This window comes from Cyanistes caeruleus, chromosome 11 (genome assembly GCF_971803275.1).
Source record: "Cyanistes caeruleus chromosome 11, bCyaCae1.hap1.1, whole genome shotgun sequence".
Classification (NCBI taxonomy): domain Eukaryota; kingdom Metazoa; phylum Chordata; class Aves; order Passeriformes; family Paridae; genus Cyanistes; species Cyanistes caeruleus.
In genome coordinates this window covers 4,270,862-4,287,963 of record NC_141711.1, presented here as the reverse complement: position 1 = coordinate 4,287,963, position 17,102 = coordinate 4,270,862, and the positions used below count along the sequence as shown (strand labels likewise).

Genomic DNA, 17,102 nt, shown 5'->3' with positions numbered 1-17,102 from the left:
AATCCCACAAATCCTCTCCAGTTTACTGAAATCTCACTAGTGATGAAAGAGCACCAATCACAAGCAGGGCCGAATTTGTATTCTCTGTACTCTGATTAAAATCTACCAGTCAATACCATTTGGACACACACTACAATGAGTGTGCAAAGATTCCCCTCCCCCTCCCCCCAAAAAATAGTTATCTGGTATAATTTTATGATAGAATATTTTTATAAAATCATTTGTACTAATTTAAGCATTTATCATTATATGCAAAAAGATTTGATGAGAATATTATAGACGGTGCATGTTTTTGACATTAGCATTTTATTTGGATGACTAATCTTGCAGATGTGAAATTTTAATGAATTATTCATGAAAAATCTCTCCTCTGAAATTTCAGTTTGCTGCTAATGCTAGCTATTAAACATTTTATTTTTCTTTACAAAACTTGATGAGGAAGATAAATGTGTGCTTACTCGAAAGAAAAAGGTGAGCTTTTCCTTTAGTTTGTCTCAGGTGATAGTGCCCCTTGGGAATTTGCTCCTCACAGTTTTGTGGACCAAGGGCTGGATCCTTTTGGCAGGGGTGCAGTGCACATTCCCAGCCCTTCCATCCAAAGCCAGCAGCACCATTCCCACCAGGGCGCTGCACTGGGAAGGAGCTGCAGGATGAAGACCCCAACCCCTTCCTTCAACCTTTGAAACAGACTCCAATGAGAAAGCAAATAACCCCCTGTGACCCCAATGTGAAAAACTGAAGGACTTCCTTGGAAAAGAGCATTAATTCCTTGAATGACAGTGCCTTCCTTGCTTCCAGTGCTCAGTACAGGCTGTCCATCAAAGCACCACTGAAATATTTTGTACTTGGACGTGGTTGGGGGAGACTCAAGGGAAGAGATGAGATTTGTCCATCCATGAATGAGCTGGGACTTGGATGAGATGCCCACGGATCAGGGACCATGGGATGCGACATCAGAGCCACTGTGAGGAGGGGGGAACACAAAACAAGAACTTCGGACATGGCAACTTGCATTACCAGTGTGAACAACCAGCATTTTTATTGCATTTGAGAATGCTATAATGTCAGTAATTAGTACTGACTACACAACATTTTTTATTGTCTGTATCAACAGACATGGAATGATGGAATTACAGTTGATGTAAGGAATGAGTTTCTTTTATGCCTTATCAAAAAAAAAAAAAAAAAAAAAATCTTGTTACTGGCAGCACATACACACGAAGCACCATGCTAACAGTCTGGACTGTACCATTTTCATCAAGGCTTATGGGTAGAAGATACTTGATTACCTGTTCTGGGCCCATTAGAATGCAGTCCTGAACTGCAAATTCACCTCGCAAGACTAGAATACTAAATGACTTCTGAAACATCTAAAAAATCACTCTGAGTTCATTAACCAAAGGTACCAAAGGATTTCAAAAGAGTTTAAACACGTTCGGGTTTGGTTTTTTTTTTCCATGCTATAATGAACGTGAGATTATTGGCGATCTGAAAACTACAATAGTTCAAAATTATTTTAAAAAACTTTATATATATATATATTTATGTATGTATATATATAAAATATCTAATGATCTGCAATATTTGTAGAACCAGCATCCCTGCCCCAGTCTTTCCCCAAAGCTGAGCTCCAGGAAAGGGGAGGTGCAGGACCTGCAGTGGGACTCTTGCGAGTGAGAATCAAAAAAGGTCATTTTTTTTGTGGTCACTTGTTCTACATAAGCCTTGATTTTATTTTTTTTTCATTTCACTTCTAGTTGAATGCAGAAACCTAACAGGTTTTACATTTACAAACTTTTTTTTTTTTTTGTGGACAAGGAAGGCTTTGACTCTCATTCCTGACAGCGATTTACCTGATACATGGTACTACTTTCATAATGTACGCTTTTCTTTGAGAAAAAAAACATGTAACAAATTGTCTTTACATCTTGGCACCTTGTAAAGTTTTTTTTTTGTTTTTTTATACAAAAAGTTCAATAGTTTGACACTCCCCATTATTAATCACTACTTCACTGATAAACTTTGAAAGTGTGACCCTGGAATTCATCATGCAAAATATTTACTGCAGCAGGAGAAAAACATTTTTTTTTTAAATGATTTTTTTTTTTTCATTTCAAATATATGAACTTTGTTTAAGACAGCCAGAAAAGGCAGTGGTAAGATAACAGAAGGGGTGGGAAAGTATCAAAAAAACCAGCTTAAACACAAAAACTGTACAAAAATGCTTCGATCAATGATAACAGGAGAAAAAAAATCTGTCAACTATGTTACAATTTAAAAGCTGAAAAAAAAAAGTCAGGGATTTTCTCCCACATGTCAGCAAATGTCATCCAATATTCTTAAAGCAAGGATAACTAAATAAAATACATGTGCAGCGTATTCTGCAATTCCATTACATACAGTAGTTTTTTTTTTTTCAAAGCTATTTTTTAGTATAGTTAATATAAAGCAGTTGCACAAAAAGCAAAAGGTGTTTTGACAAACAGGTCTGCATTTATTCCTTTTGAGGAATGATATCTAAAAAAAGGACCTTTCCACCTTTTCCTCCCTCCCCACCCTCCCCCCAAAAGACAAAGGCTCACACAGACACAGTGGGATATATATGTACAACATAATAAACCCCTCCCTAAAGAAGCAACTGTATATCCAAAGGGATACAGAATCAGAATTGTAAAAATCATAGTGAAGTTTGCTTGATGTAAAGCCTGAGATTTTCAGTTGGTTCTTCTGCAAGGCTGCAACACCTGCCAGATATGTTAAACTCTAATTTTTTGTTTCTTTTTCTCTTTTTTTAATTTTTTTTATTTTTGCTACAGTCTTTAGACTAAGCATGCAAGACATACAACTAAGTGCAACTGAGTGAAATGTATTTTTTATTTACTCATTCCCTAACAGTTTGGACTGAGGTATGCGTACTAACAGTTTCTCATGCTGTTATCTTTACTCATGTCTAGCTACACATGCTGAGAATGAACTAATCTACCAGATTTTTATCCCCCTTCTGAATACCGAACTAACCAGCAAACCACTCAGTTTCGAAGCACAGAGCTCAATTCTCATGATCCCTGTCTGGCTACCGCCGGCACGTCACGAAGCTGCCTGGATATAATTTAAACCAAAACTTTAAAAAAAAAAAAAAAAAAAAAAAGAAAAAAAAAAAGTTTCCAAATGACCACAGACTGCCCTTTTTTTCTTTTTTTTTTTTTTTCTCTTTGTCATTTTGAAACAGAAAGCAGAGTGGAGTTTTATAAAAGTAACTGCCAATAAAATTTCTTGTACCAAAGCTTATGAGTGGACAGGAGTGTTATTTCCTTATGAAAAATGCTGACCGAAAACTAAACAAAACTGAGTAAATGTGCCAAGATCAACCAAAATTAAAGCAGTCATCCCAGCACAGTCCCGGAACAGAAGTGGCACACAATCTGTAGAACCAAAGACCAAAAACAATTTTTTTTTTAATTCTAGAAATACCATTATGTCGTCCAGTTAAATTGTGGGAGCTTTTCTGTTCTCTTCTGTGTTTTGTTAAACTGTCTCCTTTATCTGATACTCTAATTTTCCAAGAAATAATTGTGTCTTTGCTTTCTTCAGCTCCCTTCTCAATAGCTCCCCCAGTAACACTGATTCCTAGTTTTAACCTCAAAAGCTCTCCTCGATTCCTCTTTACAGACTTTCATTTTGGTCACTGTAAAGAATTGCAAATAAAAAGTAACAACTTTGGTTCAGACATCTACTTGGCCTTCTAAATTTTCTAGAATAAAGGAGCAGTTTCCCTCTCAGGTTAGCAATAGCCCACATCTTGTCATTTCCCTCTAAATTCTTCAACCTCCTTTGATCAACAATAAGAGGATATTTGGCTTCATAAGATAAAGCATATAACAGAGAACATAATTTACCTTTGTGTAATATCTTTGGTAATTTTAGGAAAAAAAAAAAGGTACAAAGAAGAATATAAATTAAGCTCTGAAAGGCTTTTCGAAATAATAAAAAAAAGCTACAGTCCTACATAAATAAATGAGTGACGGAGAAGTGGTTGCAGAATGAAAATGTTTAGGTGTTTGGTGACTGAGGTTTACTGACCTATCGCAACAGATTTTGTATGTCGTGTTTGCTTTGCAGAGCTTTGCCAGTTTTGCCTAACAAGCCCCGGCGCCAATTCTCTCCCAGCTCTCCCGACTCCTCCAGCGAGGTTTCCATACTGGCTGGTGTAATATTGCATAACAATCCTAACTGCAGTACTGGATTTGCACAGCTGAAAATTAACACTTTAGCATTAGTGGGGCCCCGTCCTTATTAACTCCCGTAACAAGTTCAATCTGAAATCTAATTTGTATTCAAACAGATTAACGCCACCAAGCAATCCTGAACTGATGTTCAACCGTGAAACATCACCACGAATGGTAACAATTTAAGGAAGTCATCTTTCCAACCACTATTTGCAAATGCAAATGTAAAAAAATAATAGGAAAAAAAAAAAATAAAGTTGTAATAATAAATGTTTAGGTGCCCATCTCGGTAATCTTAGATATTCCAGAATGATTTGTTGACCCATTAGATCTCGTGTTAAACAACCGAGAACCTGCCACTGTACTATTCATTCTCTACTAAAAGTGAACTCTGTTGGTGCTGCATATGTTTCTTTGTGCTGTTCAATTTTGTGGCATTTGCTAATATTCACCGTTGCTGCCAAAAAAAAAAAAAAAAACCAAAAAAATCAAAAAACCCAAACAAAACAAGAATATATTAAAAATACTGCTTTGTGGAATGAATCTGTGTTGCTTCCTACAGTGTTTCTATGTTCATCTGTCATTCATTCTCATTCTTGCAGTACTTCGTTCCTCTCTCTCCGTTGGACAACCCTTCCACATGTATCGTGCAGCATTTGGGACCTCTTCAAAAAACAACAACAACGAAAAAGGAGACACCGAAATGGAATGTTTTCCATAGCTAAAGAAAACATGGTGGCATCTGAAGGAAACTGGAATGAATGACAGAAAAAACTACAAACAATTCAATGACATTCAGCTTCGTATAATAAAAACACCTATTAACATTCATCACAAAGTACAGAAAACGTTGAAGCCTCTGAGAGGCCCTGGGCCCAGATGAGGCCTGAGGTCAGAACTTAAAATGGTAGAGGAGAAGTGGGGCGAGGGAATAAAAGCAATACATTAAAAAGTTTGGGATAATTTTTTCTTTGAACCCCACCCCGATATACACGCTCACACGCACACACACATACCCACACACGTGCACACACAGGCCTTCCCCATCCCAAATGGAAGCAAAAAAAAAAGAAAAGAAAAAAAAAAAGGTAACCAACCAACGAAACAAAAAAAAAAAATAAAATGGAGTAAAGGCAGTGATAATCAACATGCAGTACTGTGCAAATATGTTGTCCATTGGAATCCTTAAAATCTGGGCAAAGACTTGATCTGCAGTTCAGGTGTACATGCTCAGTTTGATGTCCTCAAGTGTCCAAAATTGGCAGGACCTGCAGTCCACAGCTGGCTGCTAAATGCAAGTGAATCAGTTTAGCAAATTTACAACACTGATGTTGACTGTAAGAGAGGAAAATCCCAAGTACCAAACAAGTCCATCCAATGCACAGAGTACAAATTCCTTTTTTCAACAAAAAGTAGAAAAATCAAAAATACTCCCAAATGGGATACTTGATGGCACTAAGAGTTAACATATTTCATAGTTGTCAAAGTGGACTGAGAATCCTCCAGACTGTACAATAATGGAGAGATTTCACAGCTAAGTTTGACGTGTTCTTCCAATCTTCATTCTCAGGATAACGATGTCAGACATACTCATTCTATGTCCTCATTTACAGGTTCATCTTCATAATCTCTGTCGTGATCAAAATCTGGACTGTGGTTGGCTGTTGTCACTAAGGATAGTGGGCCTTCATTTTCATCTGGGTCCAATGGTTCTTCTTTGACATGCACGGGGTGCCTGGGAAAACAAAACAACAGACAATCAGCAAGCTGCTCATGAAAAGATGGTTTTGACAGCTCAGGTTGTCTCGGGAGAAAGGTGAGGTGGTTTGAGGGGTTCAGACCTGGAGGGCCAGGTCTGAGAGCTCCAGGTCACCAGGGAGAAGACCCCCAAATGTCTGTACTGGCCCCAGCTGCCAAGCCAAGCGCTATCTCCCAGGTAACAATCAACAGAACAAGAGTAAACAGCCTCAAGTTGCCCCACAGGAGGTTTAGGTTGGATACTAGGAAAAATTTCTTCACTGAAAGAGTGACCAAACACTGAAAGAGGCTGCCCAGGGGAGTGATGCAGTCACTGCACCCAGAAACCTTCAGAAAACACGTGGATGTGGCACTTAAAACCTGGTTTAGTGGTGGGCTTGGCAGTGCTGGATTCAATGATCCTCAAGGGCTTTTCCAAGCTTAATGATTCTAAGATTCCATGAAGGCTGTGCGAGGCAGGCAGCACTCAGCCTCCCCGGGAAAACACTCTGGGAGGAGCACCTCGATAGGGTTTCTATCTTGGGATAGAGAGAAAATGCTCTCAGCTGACACATTAAGTTAATATGATCTTTGGATAAATAAGTGGAATATGCATCCGAAGGGGAAGGCAGCGGCCTGCCAAGGCCTCCGCGCGGCGCGGGCCGGGCTAATCATCCTCGCTGTGTGTGCAGCGTCTCTCGTTAACATGCAGAACCTGTGAGACAACTCTCCAGAGGACGACCCCAAGTGAGGTTCTATCATTAATCAACTTCAAGCAAACACAGCGAAGAGACACCATGATACATGCTTTAAACTCCAAATTAATGCATATTTTTACAAACTGTCAATAAGGGAAGAAAAGCCCTGCCAGGAAACACAAACAGAGAGGAAAAGGCTCGCTCAACACAACAATATGATAAGAAAGCACAGTCCTAACGAGAATAATAACACTGTCAACTGTAAACAAGGCAGAACATGATCCTCAGCTCATGGTGGGCACAAGGATGTACTAAAGAGATGAGATCTGCCAAATTTCTCATTACAGCAAAGCACATGAATAACCCGCAGGGGAACGGGGCTTGGTCATTCAAAATGGGTATGATAACAATTGAAAAAATGTTGTTCGTAAATCATATTTACAACAAATCCTATACAAATACAAATTACCTTTTTTTACCTCTTTTTTTTTTTTTTTTTTTTGTTCAGCAGCTTTTGAAATGTAAAGTAGCCATGTGAGTCAATAGTGTCTTGTTGGTGGGACTTTATAGGAAAGTAGGATTTTATTGACATTACCAAGTATTAATAATGCGACACAGTGATGGAGACCCTGTTTGCTTCCTAAATAATTGATGTTGTAGGCAATCCCTTAAAATAAAGTGTTAATGAGTTCAAGTCCCACTCTGTCTCTCATTGAGTTGATATCCATCGCCAAGACTCCTGTTTTTTTTCTCTGCGCAGGCTGATTTAACCCTTTCACAAATGCAACATGAACACACAGCCTGAAGCACACACCTTCACTGTAAGAACTTTTCCTCTGCTTGCACAGCTTTGCTTTAAAATGAATGATTTAAAATACCTGCATTGTATTTTATGCTTTGTGTGGATAGGAATGACAGCACTGTTTGTACTCCACTGCATGGACAGACAGCAAGGATAAATCACTGGGCAGGGAAAATGTACTCAGCATCCACAGACAGACCAAATCCAGCCTTGCTTACTTCAAGTGAGCCAGTTGTACCCCTGTACCCTATTTCTTTATTTAGGCTTGAGCCTGGATCAGTTTAGGAAGCATCCAGCTTGCTGACTACAGACAATTCTAATGTGAGCTGCGAATGCCTTTCAAGTCCCTGCTTGTTTCAACTTTTTGAGTTGTAAAGTGCTGGATCAATACTTAAGTATTAACTGCACCTTCCAACTCATCCAAAGAAACGCTGGGGAGAAGTGATGCAGTATCCATGTACACACACACCTTCTCCCTTCGAATCCATTAATATATATCCTATCAACACATCTCTGGGAGTGAAGAGGTTCCTCAGCATGTCACGTAGTTTTTGAAAAAATTACACACTGAGAGCACAGCTCATACAGTTTTAACCTAACTAGTGAAAAGGGAGGGGTAAAGAAAAGAACTGGAAGAAGACAATTCAAGGGTCAGAGGTTAAGAATTGGCATAAACGTGTAAAAGTCTTGCAAGCAGATTTTCACGTTGGAGGTGTGCATGCGCTACCTGTCCCAGCAGTTCATGGCCTCAGTGAGTATTAAACTATGCTGAATACCTGCAACTAAAAAAACTTAAGTATTATGAATAGGCTGTGGGGCCCCTCACTTGGGAGAAAACATGAAATGAAAAACAGAAGAAAAAGGGGGAAAGAGCGGCTGCACTGAGAGCCCAATAAAGCCTGTGCTACTCGGCCTTTATGGCAGTGATCTTTTTTACTGCTCTTTTAATGTCAAAGTCTTGCTTTTTTGCTTTCTGGTTTTGATGCTGCTGCTGCTGGGCTTATTTATTTTTTTTGAAGTATTATTTCTGAAAACACAGAAGGGAAATTTTCAAAGGGGAGAGAAGAGCAGATGTCACGTGCAGCGGAGAGGCCTTGGGACGTGGACTGGAGTTTCTCCAAAGTCTGCCCAGTGTCCCAGTGCATGGCCACACCACCTCAGGTGCCAGCAGGTTTAACAGGGGCTCACTGTGCTCACAATCACTCAAAGTGCTGTGTTTCAAAGACCCCCAAACCTTTCCAAAGCAAACTCTGCCCGTCTTCTGGTTTTCTTATGAAACCAGGTGAAACAAGGTGGTTTTAACTGAGGTTCTCTTTGAGGTTTGGTGTGACTCCCAGAGGTCAAAAAACAAAACTTGAGGTGTGAGAAGCAACCAAGTTATGAAAAGCTCTGCTCGACCCTGGGTGAGACAAAGCCAGAGAGGGCCACAAAGCCACAGGGTGCAGTCACACCAGCCTCTCCCAGCACCTCCTGTGCTGCACAAACATCAGAGAGTGAGCTTCAGAAAATCTCCATCCCCTAAATGAGGAGGTTATCTGGGTAATACAACCCCCAGGGATAGAGCTGCAAGGGGGGAAAACAATGCCAAAAAATTCCAACTCCTGGTGTATTCTGTCAGCTGTAACCACAAAATGGCATGTGAGGAGGAAACCTTCTCAAATCTGTGATTTTTCTCAAACATTTCTGAGCGACTGCAATAAATAAGCTCAAATAATCTTCAAGGCAAAGGGAGACTTTCATATCCTCTCAAGTTAAGTCTGAATTTCTATTTACCACCTCACCAAATCCTCAAAATGGGGAAGGAAAACTTCCTTTAGAGACTGAAGAATCCAGTCTGCTGAATTACAGAAAAGGTAAATGCTGGGTTAAGCAAAAAGAAAAAGAAAGGGGGGGAGGAAAGAAGGCAAAGAAAAGAAAGGGTTTCCCATTTCTGTTTTTACAGCAGCAGAAATTCAGAACATTCCTTTTAAGTAGATGCCTGGGACTCCAGAAGGGGTTAACAATAAATAACCTTGCTGAACACAGATTCCCCTTCTTTTCACAACTGAGTAATTCTTTTGTTTGTCCACTCTGGGAACAGAGGAGTTTTTAATAAAGCTGACTGTTGTTTAAAGCCACTGAGTTCTGGTGGTGCACACAGCATGGAGTAGTTTGCTTTGTGGCTACCTTTGGAGCATATCAGGATGAAAGTGTTATGTCCCCAAGCTGTAATTATGCGACTACTTTCTAGTATTTCAAAAGGAGGGAGAGAGAAGGGAAAAAAAACCCACCCTAGCTGTGGTTCAATGTGTCATAAAAAGGAAACGAATGAGCGGTAATAAGACTTCAGCTAAAGTGTTAGACTTCTTAGCTGTCATGTTAACAAGGTCCTTTAAACCTTACAATAAAGTTTAAAACTTGGTTTCTTCCAATACACTGAAATTGTTTAAAAAATAATTTGCATTATGACAAGGAAATCTGTTCTGAGAAAAAAAAATGAACATGTTGTTAACAAAGCAGGAGCATGGAAAATAAAAAGGTTTCACAGCGTCTGTGAAGTTGCTGTTGACTCATGATTTTATTTAGTAAACAGGGTAAACCCTATGACGTGTGAATGGTGTTCTGCCTTTAGATCCCTTCCAACTACTTAGAAACACATTATAGTGGGGAAGCTCTGAGGCTGGTATTGGAATATCACCCAGCCACATTTTACTTAAGCAAAAAGAAATGTTCAGCAGAGAACACATATATTATCAATTCTGAGAAAATGAAAACACTCAGGAAACAATCATTTCCATATTACAACAGAAAATTGGATTTTCTGGTGAATAATGAAAATGAGGCATCACTCCCCCCAACCTCCTCTCTTCCACTATTTGTTCTGTGCCCCTCACCTTGGTATCAATGTGCTAAGAGATGATTATTAAGTGCAACAAAGGCCACAGCTATGCACAGTTCTGGAAGATGTCCTAGCCTGTTTCAACTTGGTTATTTTTCCTTCCTCTCAGTTTATTCAAAGACAAGGAAACCTTAGGTGAAATGAGAAGTGCATGAACTACACTAGCCTTGAACTTGCAAAAAAATAATTACTTGGATTAACGCAACATCATAAACGTTCATCCTTGTCTGTTAGGCCAGGAGAAACCCTTGGGAGAAGTCTTGTTTCTTGAGAAAAGTCATGTCCCTCCACTCCTCCCTCATGCCAGCCCTGCCTGGTCACAGGCAGAGGATAACAAATTGTGACTAAAACTGCCTGGAGATGAATCCGTCTGCGAGAGACGGAAAGTGTGTCATGCAACGTTACTTTGGGAGAGATAATTAATACTGCACAAACAATCACTGGAAAAGCTAAACACATTATTTGAATGTTTTGAAGTAAATGGTAAAAGACAATGTTTAAATTAATTATTAATTAAAAATGAATGTTGCCATCTTTAAAGATTTTTTTTTCAAAGCACTTTGTGCACTGATTTAAAACACAGCAATATCAAAGTATCCAGAGCCTCAGATTCCTTCGTGCCCCCTCCCCTCTGACAACACATTATGCAGGTGGGAAACTTTTTTGCCATTAAATGCTAATTAGTTTCACAACTAATTACTACCGTGGTATTAGGTTAATGTTTTTTCTACTTTTTGATTTAGACTTACTTTTGCAAATCCCTTATTCAAATTACTTTGAAGTGGAAGACTGCAAATTAGTTCTCTTTTTTAATGTGTAACGTGAGCCCTGGCAAGCCAGCCAGTAATTTTACAGGCTGTTTTAAGGAGCAGGGGGAAGACGGGCAGCACGGTCACTCACAGGTACCCAACTGCTCCGCCGAGCTTTCGGGAACGACAGGACTTGTAAACTCCGGCTTCCTCACCAGCCGCCAATTACCCGGCGTGTGATGTGAGGGGAGGGGGGAGTTTACAGCTTTGCAAACTCACTCCTGTCACCCCATAAATACCGCACACACCCATCGGGGCATCACACCCTTCCTGCCTTACCCCTTCCTGCGCCCGCCCGCTGCCCGGGTGCCGCTCACGTGGAGCGGGGCCGGCGAGCCCCCGTCACTTCATGTGGTTATAGACGCGCTCATTACGCTGCCGTCTGTTGCTATAATGCCCCTATTAATTCTCCTTTTGATATTTTAAGAGCAATCTATAAATCACACAGACCTTCATGCTAGTGCTTAGCAAGACTGTTTTGTGTTGAGTGGTTTTTGTTTTGTTTTTTTTTGGACCCGCCAAACGAGCCCATTTCCCAGCTCTGCCCCACGGGCCGTGCTCATCGCGTAAACCAAAGGGGAGAGAAATCACAGGTTTTCTCCAAGAACTATCACTGCCTATGAGATTTTGCAAGGTTGAAAGAAGAGGACTGCAAAAGACAATTTTATACTGAACAATTTTACAAAAAATTGAAAAAAAAAATCAAAACGGAATGATTTTATAGCCCTGTGTCCTTCTTGGACTGGATTGTGCTGCCCAGTTTTATGCAGAAACTGGTAAACGGCTCTTTCATGTTCTAACCACCCTACACACATGCCCAGATGGGGTAGATGTCTGCTCTTGCTGCTCCATCCATGAAGCTCAAGGAAGGAGCCAGGAGTCCCCAGAGTCACCCTTGAGCAGATGGTAGGACAAGAGCTAGAGCCAGCACGCGCCTCTGCTGTACTTACATCGCTTGCATAGGGGAACGTCCTGGACTGCTGTCACTCCCGTTACTGTTCGTATGCTCCATTGCACCATTGAGCTCTTCCCTCATCGCACTGGCTAAATTGCCCAGAGTGGGATTTCCCATGGAAGCAGTAGTGTATAGAGGTATACTGTTCTCAGCCATTGAAGCCTGCCAAGGACATAAACAAATCCGTGAAGAGCCATGAGTAACATTTTTATACATTGCACAACACACTCACCCGTTCCAAAACATTCTCTGCATTTACATTATTTGCAATTACAGGTTCTTTTAAATATTGTACTTTCTGATAGGTATTACCCCGGTTCCATCAAGGGAAATTTAACATCATTTAGATCTGGGTTTAAGGATTCATAGCTGTATTGGCTTGTAAGAGGATGGAGTCTTTCATTCCCTATTTGGAATTACATACCCTGGAAAAAGAAAATGTCCTTTCCCTACTTTTGCTTCATGAAATTATGTTTGGGGCTTTGGGGTATTTTTTGTGGCTTAGGTTTGGGCTTTGTTTCTAATGAAATGGGGAAAAAAAATGGAACAGGCTCAGCTGGTAACTCCTTCCCACTGGAGTGAGCGGGCACCAAGCAGGAGTGTGGCATCACCGAGTCTGGTTTTCCTTGGGACATGTGTGAGGCTGCCATCAGCACTAACCGGATCAGAGCTGCACCAATATACCTGAGAGCTGAACCACTCTATGTGGAATTTTTTTAAACCTCAGCAATTCAATTCTTACCTTAGCTGTTACAGGTCTGACTATTTTATTTTGATTTTTCCCTTTTTTCTAAGGAAACACCGTGCAGCGGCACACTGGAGTTAACTTTTTAAATGGAAATCTTTGTAGGAAGAGAATGAACTGTTAAATATTTTCCTTCTGATTCCCACCGTTCTGCCTGCTAATATTTACTGTGTGTCAGCATTAGCTCATGTTGACAGCACAGTCCCGGCCCGGCGCAGCAGCGGTGGGAATGCAGAAACCCCGAGCCCCGGAGGAGCCCAGTGTTTGGTGGGGATGGGAGGCACTGGAACGGGAGGGAGGCACAGGGATGGGAGGCACAGCTTTCTGAGGCAGTAGTGCCCAGGGACTGGAAGGACATTTAACCATTTCGTCCATCCCAGCCGGATCTGGCTGACATCATCTGCGGCTCTCCGAGCCGTGTCAGCGCCGGGCAGCCACAGACGCTGGCTCGGCAGCACTTGACCTGCTCTGGGGAGAGGTCAGCTGGCTGCAGTGGCCCAGCAAAAAAATCCATCAGGCTGGGGCTGCATGATGCAAACCTGGCCTGTGGGAGGGGAATCCATGCAAACATACTCCTCACCAAACACTCTTGCCTGCTCCTATTCGTGGGACAAAACTCAATTGCTGCCAAGCTGGCAGTTCTTCCCAGGCAAGAGACAGGGTGGGGGGAGAGGGGATGGGAAGGGAGGGCAGGACCAGCCTTCACTGCAGCACCTCCAGGAGCACAGCCCCTTTTATTCTTCCTTATGTTGACCTCTCCACGTGCAGCCCTATGTGTCGCACGTGATTACAAAAGCTATTCTAACGGGGAGGATTATTTTTATCTTCTTGATTCAACAACCGGCAAACTCATTGTGATTAGGGGATGCAAAGAATGGTTCACATTTCCTGCACTTGGCAAAATAATGACTCAAGTTCTTCACCCACAGTGATAACTTGTAATTGCAGTAAAGCAATTTACAGGGGGAGAGGTGGGACACAAGGAGTATCTGCTAGGAAGACAGTAATAGGGGAGGGGGTGTTTTGGGAGCCCCTGTTGACCCACTGGCAAGAGAGAGAACTGGTGAGAGCTGGAGTCCCCGTACCTTCCACAGACAGAGTGGGGAGAGAGCTGCTTCTTCTCCCTGGCCACGAGGGAAAACAGATAGAGGAGATGTCAGCAGGGTCTGGGTGAAGGAGAGGGGAGGCTCTGCCACCCCACAGGAAAAGAAACCACAGCCTGCCATGCTGGCAGCACACAGCCCGCTGTGCAGACCCCACAGATCACGGGGATGTGCAAGGAGCAGGCCTTCTCAGAGCCCACAAAAGCTGGGGGGAACATTGCTCATTCATTATTAATTAGACTGACTGTAGGCCCTGGCAGGTAAGGCAGCCTTGTGTCCTTGAGGAATTTGCTGCCCAAGTGAGGTCCCAACTGCCCACATGGCAGTGGTCACTGGCACAATTTTCCCAGACTCTCTACAGCCCCAGAGAACCCACTGGGACTTTGCCTCCAAAATCTAATGGCAGGGAGAGAAGTGTGGAATCTGCTGGTGTGTTTTCACCCTAAAAGAGGACCAGCCCCAGTGCAGAGGTTATTATTCATCCCCATTTATTGGAGGGGTGACAGTGGCAGCACATCTGGCCCAGGCTCCTCTCTCCATCAGCTCAGCTATGGGGGGGCACAAGGACGTGGCTCTCCCAGGAAAAGTGGGGATGGAAACAGTTTGGAGGTTATCACGGAAGACAAGAATGGATGGAGATGACGACAACGACACGTGTTTCAGAAATAAAACACGAACAGTTCCATATGATAAGCATATTAATTGAAATTAGTCACATAGTTAACAATGTGAAGAAATGCAGGATCATTTCATTTTTGCCTTTCAGCCTCATGAATGTAAAATGTGCTTGTAATCTTAATACTATTCAGGAGACAAAGCAGTCTTTAAAAATCACACTTCACAAGACTCAAGGGAGAATAAGTTACTAATGAATGGTATTTACAGTTGCTTCATTTAAACATGCTTTCCTGGGCTTTGCAGGAGTTACTGCATAAACTCAAAAAATTAGAAGAAAGGCAAAACAACATTTTTCTCCTAATGATTTGTTTCTTGGTTCTGAAAAGAGAATTCTACTAAACCTTCCACAGAACTTGACTGCCCAAGCAAATACCCATGGCCATCAGTGAACTTCTTGAGGAGTGACCCCCAAGAACCACCTGGGGTGCAACCGTGCACGGTGTTGCCTCCTGGATTAATTCACAGTATATAAACCAGGTTTGAACCCCCACACAAACACACAGACCCCACTACACATCAGGACATGGTAATGCATTTGTATCGTAGGTTTATACAGATAACACTGACTTTACTTGGGTTTTTTGAGATCGACTCAGGAATTTACTGAAAGGGGAAAAAGGCACAGGAAAAAGGGCACAGGAAAAAGGGCTGGAGACATGCACATTTTTAGGCTGCAAGTTATTAATTCTGCACCCACACTTTGTGTATTTCTGCATCGTGAAAAAACAGAATTTTTGTCTTACGATTACAGTTTAAACCAATAAAAATTATCTTTTATTTTCTATAGGAATTGCACCGTTTATTTTTTACCAACAATAGGAAGATATGCAAAAATAGCCCTTAAAAGAAAAGGGAGAAAAATGATCTGCTTTCTCTTTAAAGCCATGAACAATAGAAGGTCACGTGCCGCAGTATCCTATCATTCAGCACATTAATAGCTGTGCTAGAGTAATTACACTTGTGGTATTTTTGCCTCAAGTGAAATTCTGAAATAAGAGGATGGAAATTATGATACTGCTGATAAATATTAATAAGTGAACTTTTAATTTTTTTGCCACAATATTCAAAATGCTAAGCATCTAGCTAATGCTGAAGCAGCCTGATATGTGTTTGCCTCCAGGGACTATGATGCTTTATGCACTTAAGAAAAAAGTTTAACGGAATTAAAATTTAATATCTAATTAGAGCAAGGCTAATATATTTTGAAATGAGTGGGAAAGACACACGCCTCTGTTGCATATTTGCTACAGTCATTAATCTTACCTGTAAAGCAGCATTGAGAGGTGTGCAGTAGGTGTGGCTGGTCTGTATGTTTTTAATAAGAGAAGGGTTACTGCATAAGAAAAACATAAAAAGGAGAGTTAAATGCAACCAACTTCTGTGTTAGCGTTTCAAGCACGTAATGCTTCCTCCCCCACCAGAAAACTAGAGCTGAGACTGGTTTTCCACACGAGTTCTCTTTCGTTTCTCTTTTTGTTTTTTTTAATTTGAAGAAAATATCTGAGTTTTCGGCTATGGTTATCATATTTGCCTTTACTAAATAAGGAACATCATTATCTCTTGACGTTACCTCGCCATGTGTTCTACTACCCTGCGTTAGTGGCACATCTTGGCATCTCTGCTCATTTTAGCTGTGTTCGGGAGAAATTTTCCAATTTTCGTCGTGTCTGGGAGCCCGTTACCATGTGAAGGTCCATCGTGAGGAGGCAGTGATCAAAAGCATCACGGGACATTTTAAACTCTGCTTCATCCAAATGACTCTCCAGGTCGCTGGCAGCGCAGTTTCTCCCAGTGGAGGGGAGGGGGTCTCTCCCAATGGAGGGGGGTGCCACGATGAGAGAGGATTTATTTGATCCATGTTATTTCCTGCCATGCCAGTGGCCACGGTGAGGGGCTGCCCACACCATCGCCTCAAGCAGCCTCATGGAGACTCAAGGGCAGGTGGCCCACAGAAACCACCACGCTGCCCTGAAGGCCATTTTCAGTAAGAAATATTCTGGTGTGCTATACTGGACCCTTATTTTTGTCAACTTCACATAAGGGGTCAGATTTGAGGAAAAGGAATGGGCTCTCTCTTTAGGAGGCATCCCAGTATCACTGGTTCTATCAGGAGATTAAAAAAAAAAAAAAAAAAGAAAAAAATGAAAAAGAAACTAGGTAAAAAAATGCCCATGAAAAGTATCTCCCAAAAGTTTTATCACTCATTGGGCATGTTTTTATTTTAATTTCATTCACATGGGAATAAATTATGGTGAGCAGAATCTTAACTTAATTCCTTGCACAGGGACCAGCAAGGATCAGTTGTCCAGGAGAAATGGCCTTCAAGTAAAAGTCAAAGCAAATTCCTCTGGGAAGCCCAGGAATATTGGTGCAAGGTTGTTGTAGGCACATGATGGCCTGTTGGTAATCTTTACAGCTGGTCTCACTGCATTTTCAAACTCTTTAAAGTGAATTCAGCATTCCTGTCTTGC

General features: G+C 41.4%; 1 protein-coding gene across 50 annotated transcripts in view; it reads right to left on the bottom strand.

Moving 5' to 3' along the window:
* Positions 1–3,516: 3,516 nt before the first annotated feature.
* Positions 3,517–17,102, bottom strand: part of FOXP1 (forkhead box P1) — a 378,502-nt gene continuing 364,916 nt past the window's right edge. For 45 of the 50 annotated variants that reach the window (XM_086846832.1, XM_086846841.1, XM_086846847.1 and 42 more), the window contains 3 exons: positions 15,895–15,964; positions 12,101–12,267; positions 3,517–5,961 (listed from right to left, as the gene is read on the bottom strand). In XM_086846832.1, the coding sequence (XP_086702958.1) occupies positions 5,817–5,961; positions 12,101–12,267; positions 15,895–15,964 (382 nt within the window). In that variant the 3' untranslated portion in view covers positions 3,517–5,816. Of the gene's footprint in view, positions 5,962–12,100; positions 12,268–13,800; positions 13,975–15,894; positions 15,965–17,102 lie in introns of those variants that run through there. The other 5 variants (XM_086846861.1, XM_086846862.1, XM_086846860.1 and 2 more) reach the window with 2 other exon arrangements.